At 37.5% G+C, this 10,445-nt stretch overlaps 1 protein-coding gene across 1 annotated transcript in view; it reads left to right on the forward strand.

Moving 5' to 3' along the window:
* Positions 1-6,390, forward strand: part of LOC108431740 (metal transporter CNNM4) — a 58,141-nt gene extending 51,751 nt beyond the window's left edge. Inside the window, exons 6-7 of the mRNA XM_017705094.2 lie at positions 4,381-4,556; positions 5,017-6,390. Coding sequence (XP_017560583.2) covers positions 4,381-4,556; positions 5,017-5,283 — 443 coding nt within the window. The 3' untranslated portion in view covers positions 5,284-6,390. The remainder of the gene's footprint in view (positions 1-4,380; positions 4,557-5,016) is intronic.
* The last annotated feature ends 4,055 nt before the right edge of the window (positions 6,391-10,445 follow it).

Raw genomic sequence — 10,445 nt, forward strand, 5'->3', positions numbered from 1 at the left:
ATGCCATGTGAGAGAACCTTACTGACTCAGATTACTGTATCTGTGGTGGTGATGGCAAACAGAGTTTGAGGTGTCTACAACACAAGTATAGCCAGTTTACTTACCATGCAAAACTACCTAAGAACATGACTTCTGAGTTGATAATGATAAAATAGTGGAGAACCTGAAATAACAAAAAAAAAATGTATCAGGCAGCATGACCAATAATTTCCTTTGATGGAGCTTTTCTGATTCCTATTATTATCACTACCACCAACATCTCTGAACGGAGCATTTCACATTAAACCACTGTGAATGACTTTGTCTTTATCTTAACCATTTAACTGTGCAGAAATTTTGAAAAATTAGTGGAATTTCCCTGTAAGCCGGTCAAGATCTCCTCCCCCATTATGCTTTATTATCCTGCGATGAGACAAACCACTGTGACTATAGAGTGGGAAATTCTGTTTATGCTCTTAAATCTGTCCCCTAGGACCATCATAGTGGAGCACTTCATCTGAGTTAAATCACTTGCCAATTCCCATCATTAGTTAGCCTCCTAATGTTTTGACTTAAATGGATCCTTTAAATTGTGAATGGTTAAATTTTATTGGTCTGTGCCCTGTGACTTAAGGTCCACAGTTTGCTTGTTTATCAGGATTCTGCCAGGAGGGGGAGCCAGTGGACAGCTGCAATGACAGATTCACTGTTTTACATGCCAGTTAATTTTTATTAGACTCTTACCTGTTAGATTAAAGGGGAATTCCACTAGTTTTCACAACGATGGTGATGGGCAAGAAGTGTTTGTTGTTTACCTCACAGGAACACAGAAACCTATTATGGGAATATTTGCAATATGTTCCAGTATGCATAATGGCTTTTGTAAATATAGTTTTGACCCATTTTCTGACCCATATAAAGTCTTCTACTAGAAGACAGTTGCTTTAACTTTTTTCTTGTGTTTTGTTCACTTTTGGCCTAAAACCTACTGTAAGGCAAAAGAGTGCACAAACTAAGCACTTTTACCATGTTTTATCATTATTAACATTACAGATAAATGACTTTGTGGTTATTTTGGGTCAATTTGGTCAAATAAAATGGTTGCTGGTTCCTATCACCACCATTGTAAAAAAAAAAAAATCACTGAAATTTTGAAAAATCAGTGGAATTCCCATTTAAAACAAGTTCACCCATGTCCCAGGTACACTGAAAGGCTCCTAATTGTCCAGCGTGCAGCTGTGTTTGAAATGATTGCCTGCTCTGCATAAGTGCTGCTCTGCATGTGCAAAAATGAGCTGTTCAACTTCAGAGTACAGTTCCAAAACATCACTATATAATGACAGATATTTTTGCCCATTTTTATTACTGTTTTGAAGTGATTGTTTTGGGGAAAAAAATACTTCATAGCATTTTCTCCTTACTCAAAATATAGTTCATCAGCCAAGACATATTTGGTGTCCAAAATGTACTTCTTTAGTTTGCAACTGCAGCCATATGAGGCCAATGTCGCTAACAAGCAATGGAAGCTTGTGGCAATTAGTCATCCCAGGTCCTTGTGTTCCCAGGCTCTGAGTTCCATCTTTGTAATTGCTTCAAATAGATTCCTGCTCTGATTGAACACTTCAGTGAACAAGATTGAAAACATTATTAGCTAGTTAATTAGTTCACTGAGGTTAGCCTAACTTAGGCAAAGTGCGTTCCTAGTGAAAAACTGTTCATATTAGCTTCGATGACCCCATGGCATTAACTATGAACTTAAATACCTCTTCATATACTCCTTTAATATATTAAAGTAAGGTATGATGTATCATATAAAGAGCTGAACATAAGACTTCAGGAACATAAAGCCCTGTGAACATGGGTACGCTTCCTCACATTCACCTCTTAGCTCCACTGCAAAGCTAAAGACGCAAACTTCAAACACATCTTGGCTGATCAAATTAGAAGCACAGAAAAATTGTGTTGCTATAACGTCGACTAAAATGGCTTCTGTGACTCACTGTGACGATGTAGCTAATAATTAAGCTTATGGCAACTGGTTAACCTTGTGCAAACTGCATGCTTAAATCATTACACATAAGCCTCTGCGCTGAGCTGTTGAGATGTCAAATAGGGGTGCTTATGTGGTTTTTGAAACGATCTACTGCTATATATAAAAATGATCAGGCGTCTGAATGACTGTTGCTTAACAGTCTGTCAACATGCTGGTTCCAATGCAAAGATAAGGAAGCATATTTCAGACACATAACATGTCCAGGCTAATTGAGTGCATTGTTCAAGTTTGATTTTTGGCCTAATTGGTTTGTACTTTCATTTCCTTTTCCTAAAATATATCTGTATGTTTTATGTTGGTGTACTTATACCGACTGGATACCCCAGGAAGTATTAAGTACACCTCCTTCTGTCTGCACTCCATTTCATCTGCTCCATTTACTATATAGGTGGACTTTGTAGGTCTACAATTACAGACTGTAGTCCATCTGTTTCTCTGCATACTTTGTTAGCCCACTTTTAACCTAATTTTTAGTGATCAGGACCACCACAGAGCATGTATTATTTGGGTGGTGGATCATTCTCAGCAGTGCAGTGACAACTGATGTGGTGGTGTGTTAGCCAAACATACCAAACATAAAAATTAACTGTATACACCACCAACCACTGCAGTTGTGCGATGGAAATGTATTGTTTATTACTCATGGTCAAGTCCCATCAAGCGCATCCTTCACACCCCAGTTCACTGCTGTGGGCCAAAACTGCAGCAATGAACGGACTTAAATATCAAGACACTGGTACCTGTGACAACGCGTCCACTATTACTTTATCTATAATTTGATGTAAATCTCAAGAGCAAGGCTGCAAGAAAAGGCACCAGTGCATCAAATGTTGATTTGGGTTCTGCAGAGTAAAAAGAAATGGTAGTGTTGTAATCACAGAAGACCACCAACAGAAACCAGGCTTTGTCCAAAGTAGACATCACAATTTTGCAGAGCCCAGACTAAAGCAAATAACTTACCTTTCAATTATCAAGTAATGACGTTGATAAAAATGCATTCTGGTTGATCATCTGCCTCTAACAAATCCACCACAGCTCCTGTCTCAAACGGCTGATTTAACTGTGGAGCCTTCAACACAGGAACTAAAGCAAGAAGGGTTTTAACAAAAAAGCAGACTGACAAGCCATGATCCAAACTAATTTGGCACCCAACTAAATCAGTGAGAGGTGCTAGTACTGTTGAAACATTTTCTCAAAACCCCCACTGTATCTCACCATCCAGAGTAAACGTATTAGTTCCTCTTTGGTGGCTGGAGGTGGGTACTGAGCTATAGCCTGTACTTTAGCCTGCAAAGAACACAATTGGCCATGGTTTACCACATTGCCCAGACCAGTCACCGTTACTATGGCACCATTACTTTGCCATAAGATGGACCTCACCCAAACGATTAAACAAACAACTCATTGTAAATGTGGCTTCCATGTATCACTGAACGTGTAAGAGGATGTAAAATCAGAGACGATGGCTCATTTGCTGCTGCACAGTGTGTTGGCCATCTTCTAGTCCTTCATCGGTGGACACAGGATGTTGCCTACAGGATGTTGTTGGTTGGATATTTTTGCTTGGTGGACAATCCTCAGTCCAACAGTGGGACCGATGTGTTTAACATTCCAGCAGTATTGCTGTGTCTGATCCACTCATACCAGCACAACACACACTAAAACGCCGCCACCACAAGCTGAGAATGATCCACCACCCAAATAATACGTTTTTTTTTTGTGGTCCTGTGGGGGTGCTGACCATTGAAAAACAGGGTAAAGGGGGTAACAAAGTATGCACAGAAACAGATGGACAATGGTCTGTAATTGTAGAACTACAGACTGTACCTATATAGTAAGTGGAGTTGATAAAATGGACAAAACGTAGAAACAAGGAGGTGTACTTAATAAAGTGGGTGTATATTTTTAGTGTTGGTGGGTTGCGATGTTACAACCTTGGTATGTACCCAGGTTGGCAATGCCTAATCTGAGCTGATATTGTTTGACCTTCTTTCACAAGATCACAAAATGGTTCCCCCTATTCCCCTTATCCCCCCACCCCATTCCCCCTATCCATAAATGGTAAGTTTTTGTTTTGTTTTATTTATTTATTTATTTATTTATTGTTCTTTGAAAAAAGTTAACGTTGTACGTGAGCATATGTCTATTGAGCCTGTTTGTGTGTATACATTTTTTGTTTTCCTTTGGTTAATCAAATCTGTGTGTATTATAGTATGCTGTACAAAAAATAGTTCTGTTGTTGCTATTGTTGTTGTAATAATTCTTAGTAGTATTATTATACTGCAGATGAGTATAGGTGTTTATTTCTGTCACACCATCCTGCTCTTCTGTATACGTGTGTATTTCAGAGTTCCGCTCGCCGTCTCATCTCAGCGGTTTGAACCGTTCAGCATCTCTGAACTACACTGACCGCACTGAGTCGCAGTCCATTAGTGGCAGCAACACACAGCTCAACAGTGCCCCATCTCCACAGTACATCCCCGACTTCAACGTACGTGCACTGACAGACCTTCAGATTGTCAAGGTGAGAATTTTCTGCTTTGCCCCTGTATAGTGCAGAGGAAGGTGAGTTTCTGTTCACCTTCTAGTTTTAAGTGTTTTTAACATTACGTCATCGACTTGACCTCACCTCACCATTGCGATCTTAGTCAACATAAAATCAAAGTGGACCTTTTTTGTTTTTCGTAATTCATAATATCATTTACAAGCTAAAATTCTTGTTTTCCTGTAGTCATCCATAATTATCACCCTTTCTGGATGAAAGACATCATGATACAGAAGGAAAACGCATTATGTGTTTCTGGTTCACTCTGACATTAAAGGCTGTTCCATTACTTTTACCTCAAGCAAAGTTTATTAGATGACCCCTCGGAGGGATGAGGGATCAATTCAGCATCTTCTCTCTCTCTCTCTCTCTCTCTCTCTTTCTCTTTCTCTTTCTCTTTCTCTTTCTCTCTTTCTCTCTTTCTCTCTCTTTCTCTCAGATCACAAGATCACAGTATCAGAATGGTCTCATTGCGTCTCGGTTGGACAGCTCACCCCAATCTCCAGACAGCGGACACACACATATGGACCAGAACATGCCTGTGGAGAACAACGCATCTGTAGTGCCTCAGTCTATTTCAGAAAACACACTCACACTGCCCCTCACGGACACACCCCCGGATGAACACACGTCGCTCCTGAATGAGCAGAACTGCTTGCCTGCGCGCCAGGCCGGCCACAGCATACACAGCGATAGCTCCATCTGACAAACACTTACTCACACACACATTTTAAACAGACTGCTGTATGTGCACAGAGACTGACGTCAATAACAGGAGATGTCAAAATCCAGGAGAAGATAAGACTTATTCACTTACTTACTCACATATATACACACACGCACTCGGTTGACATCCTGATATTCTCCAGTCACACAAACCCACAGTACATGCGCCAAAACAGTTGCCAACAAAAGGATGTAGACCATCTGGGTGTGCAAGAGAGACAAAGAGAGAGAGAGAGTGCGTGTTTTCTGGATCCTGGAAGAGATGACCACTGAACTGACCAGTGTTAGTGTGAACTGAAAGGATTCCCTCTCCAAACACAATCCTTGGGGCATTTTTTAAGAATTTGCACAAATTGGAGAGGGGATGCTTCTTTATAAACCAAAAGAGAGATTTTATTTTCGCACTTTTAAAGAAAGAATGCTTAGTGTGTCAGTGTGATTCTCTGTGAGACAAAATGTTGACATTATAGCAACAGTCACATTTACAGTTTTTCCCCTTCGTCAAACGTAGGCGATCAGACGTTTAATGTCTGAAATTTTCTGTGTTTTAGTTTTACACTTCAGCTAGTATTTAATGGAAGCTTATGCCAGCCATCTTGAGGCCTAATTTCTGTCAGTGTTTGACATACAGTGTCGGAAAACACATAAGCAAGCTTTTTTTAAGATCGACACAGTTTGAGGCAGTTTGTCCAGTGCAAAATGGTGGTGTATAATTTTCCATTACTTGTTAGCTACATTAGCCTCATAGATTCAGTGAAGAACTAAAGAAGCAAATACTGCTGATCGACTACATTTGGGGTAACATGGAAATTATAGAAGTTATCACTTTAAATCACATTGAATCTAAACTGTAGGAAAACATGCATGCATATGTGGGACGGACAAGTGAAGCAAAGTAAGTGTGTGAGAAGGTGAAAATGAGCAAAAAATAGTGCATACAAGAAAGTTAAAGAGGAATCCCACTTTTTTTTATTATTTCTGCATAATTTATTCATTGAGATCTATACAGTCATTCAGAGTGGTATTATGTGATGTGTGCATTGTAGAGAAACTCACTGATTTATTTATAGTGGGGGTGATAGGAACCAGGTGCCATGGTGTCTACAATGCAAATGTATTCATTTTATTTACTATCCAAAATGACAAGTGACCCTTCAACAGTCCTCTGAGTTTTTATGTAATGTTGATTATGGTAAAATAGTGATAAATCTGATAAAAACCTTTCCTTGTGTACCGGATTGCCTTACAACACCCTGCATGTACCTTTCCACCAATGGATTTCAAAAAATACATTTTAGACATCCTAATGTCTTCTGCATTATTCGGTGCATCTGTAACTATTTCATGTAATAAATAAATTCCTAGGATTTCATTTTTGAAGGCATTATATGCTTTGAATGTCTGGTTCCTATCAAAACTACTGTAAAAGGTTCTGACTAAGATTCTCTAGAACAGAGCATTTCCCATTGAACCACTCTGATTGACTTTGTTTACATCTTAACCAGTTATTCTCCAAGGGATATTTCAGTTTTTCCCCTCTGACTTTACATGCCCAAGTTCCTCTCAAATGGACAGAAAATTTGTTTTATGATCCTAAGCATAATGACATGCTTACAAATTACTGCTGAAAGCAAAAAAGTGACGCCATCTAAGATCCAGTTTATCGCCCAGATTTGTGGAAAAGTTGGTTAACTTTCTGCTTCTTTTATTATAAAGTTAAAATTACATTACTCATCTATTTGACTGGAAGGACAGTTACAGCTCTCATATGACACCCACCTTTTGAATGTAGCTTATGAAATATAAAAGTTATGAAGTCAAGAATATGACTGAGCATTTTGGAAGTTAAGATTTTTAACCACTAATTTTGCAGAAATTTGTAAAAATTTGTGGAATTTCCCTTTAATAAAACCATGTGTTCCTGAAAAGCCTGCTTTTAAAGAATCAAAAGATTATTTAACCTTAATTTTTTTTTCTTTTTATCATCTTAGTCATACCAAGACACATCTCAGGGAGACACTGAGCACCATGTACAACAAACCACATATGTTAAAAATTTTCAATGGACTTTTGACCTTTCTCTGTTTATAAATGTACAACCAGAGGACAAGTGACCAAAAGACAAGAAAACTGAAGCATGTTGTACAATTGATGCTGAATTTCATCTCATATCAAGACATAGAGAAAGAAGTAGCATATTGACTCCATGTATTATTATTGTAAGTCAACTATCTAATGGTTTCTTGAGCATTCATTGGTTTTCTGTGCAGTCATGCTTGTGTGATTCAGTGTCTGTGTATGTGAGCTTGTGCGTAGTCATTATGCAGTAACATATGTGGTCATTTTAAGTACCCCAAAGTGAGCAAGCTGTTCTAGTGAGGCAGTCTCTGTTTAAGTGGAATTCTCCACTTCGGATGAAAACGTTGTTTGTGTGTGTGCGAAAAGCTTTAAGACTTTGTGGTTCATTAGCTATTGGACTTTAAGTGAACCAACCAGAAGAGGATATATATAAATACTGTATTTATTTTGCATAAGATTGAAGTTGTATATTTTTGCGGTCTTTTGGTGAAATGTACTTTATATATATTTTTTTTTTTTGTCTGTGTTTTATAATCTCTAATTCTGTTTCATGGTTAATGCTTTTAAATCAAGAAGCATGTCTCGGTACTGATTCATGTACGTGTAAGAATGTGCTCCAGTTTTCAGACAATCTGTAGTTTCCTCAAAGCCAAACTTTTTACTTGTGTAAAAATATGACAGGGGTCCTGGAAGATATTAAGCTTTTTTTTCCTTTCTCCTTTTTTTTTTTTTTTTCACTGTGAGAACTTTATTTTGCTTTATACCAAATCTGGAAATCATCCTCAACGAACCGTACGCAGGTGAACACTACTTTATGGACAAAATGCAGCCTTTTTGAATTACGGCACGATTAGCCAAATAAATACTGGAAAGCCTCTGCTTTGGAATCTGTAGCGTCTGTTTGTTGCTGACGACACTTGCTGGTTGAAAATGCATTAAGATTTGCAATTCATGAAGACAGACAAAAGCATGTCTTTTTCCTCCTACATCACTTCTCTTTTTCACCTTATTTTTGCTTTTATTTGTTTGGTCTTTTATTTTCTAGGTGGGAGATATCTGGTCAGATACCAGTTATTTATTAAATGAATTTTTAAAACCATGATATCGTTTATTGTGAAGATTAATGTAGATTCTAGTATATTGCATGAAAGTGCCTTGGTGCTATGAAGTTTGTTAATAGTACTGATTTGAAATATGAATACTTTAGTCCGTCTTTATCAAAATCTTTTGCCAAGTACCAGATATACAGGGAATTTCTCTTGGTGCAGGTGTCGATATAAAATGAAACAATCTGTGTATAGACACATACACACAGTTGCATGAAAAACATTTTGACGCCCCTGCAGAAATGTAGCATATTGGGGCAAAATATGGCACATTTCTTATTTTGTTTCCTTTATTTCCAATATGTTTAACATTTGGGAAATAAGCAGTAATTGTGCATTAAAATATGCAGAAACTGTGCAATAACTTTTTTTTGGGGTGGGGCATATTTAAGGTTTCTCTCTGTCGTGGGTGTGTTAACTTATTTTGCTTATTTTGTTGATTTTCTGAGTTTAAAAAATGTGACTTGGCCAGGGGATGTTCATGGTTTTACACATTAAATAGATGGTACACAATCTAGACATCCTAATGAATATACTGTACTACAAAAATACAATACATTATTGGCTATATAATTAGCATCAAACAACTTTTATGCTTTGTCAAAAGTGGTAGCTTTTTAACATTAATTTAAAATGATTTTAATAATTATAATACAATAAAATATAATGATACCATCAAAACAATGTAATTGTATAATTCTAATATAATAAAAGTCAGAATTCCGTTATCGTATACGTGTCATGTAATTCTTCAAAGCTTTTCAGTATAAAAGGTCAACCACAAAATAAGTAGCTATAGGGCTGCCCACTGCCCTGGGTAAAGTTTGCTCACTGACACCTAGTGTGTGTCTTCACTAGTGTGCATGTGCTTTCACATACATAAAGTTCCCCATTGTGGGACTAATAAGGGTCACTTAATCTAATCTTATTCTGCATAATTCAATAGTTTAGATTTCAATAAAGTCAAAGAATGATTTGAAATGGTTGTGAATTGTGGCATTTTAGAAAAACTACAGAAACCAAGGCAGAATTCTTCAGTGCTGGTGACAGAAACTATAAATCTAAAGTGTTTGTCTCTAAAAGCCACCTATGGTTGTGAATAAGATGTTGCCTGGTGACAGAAACATTGCAAAGTGTTTGAAGCCAAAATGATCAGAATCAGATTTACTGGCCAAGTACATTGACACACACATGGAATTTGATTCTGGCTGTTGGCTCTAGTCTTATATTTAATATACATCCTCAACTTACGTATCCAGATGAACACTGCTTTATGGACAAAAAAATAAATACTGGAAATCCTCTGCTTTGGAATCTGCAGAGTCTGTTTGTCAGGAAAGAGGAACAAAAGTTTGTGCATTTTTGCCAGCTTGAATGCATTTTGTGTGTGTGTGGGATCTTGAGGAGTTATGGCTGCTGCTAGGACTCTATGTAAGGTTTTGTCATTTTCACTCTTACCGTATACAATATTATATTATACAATATTTATACAATAAACTGTTTATTATTGTTGCTGACAACGCTTGCTATTATGAAGTCATACTTGAAATCAGAATAGAAGGAAAATGCATTAAGATTCCCAATTCACAAAGACAGACCAAAGCATGTTTTCTTCTTACTCCACCATTTCTCTTTTAAATATGCACATATAATTTACAGATTTACAGTGCACACAATATACAAGCAATATACAGATTATAAGGGACAAGCAATAAGTGTGTGTGGTAGTGCAAGCAACAGCAGTGTACATCAAGTATGGTACTGAAACTGTGGTGTAAAGTATTGGCATGGAAGTGAAGCAGGGTGTAATAACTATCTGGATAAAACAGGAGTTGCTGTGACCCAGCAGATGATATTACTGGTCAGCTATTTATGAAGGCGATGGCACAAGAAAACAAACTACTCCTGTGTCTGGTAGTCTTAGTATATAGGGCTCTGTAGTGCCTGCTGGAGAGGA

The sequence above is a fragment of the Pygocentrus nattereri genome, chromosome 20 (assembly GCF_015220715.1).
Source record: "Pygocentrus nattereri isolate fPygNat1 chromosome 20, fPygNat1.pri, whole genome shotgun sequence".
Classification (NCBI taxonomy): Eukaryota; Metazoa; Chordata; class Actinopteri; order Characiformes; family Serrasalmidae; genus Pygocentrus; species Pygocentrus nattereri.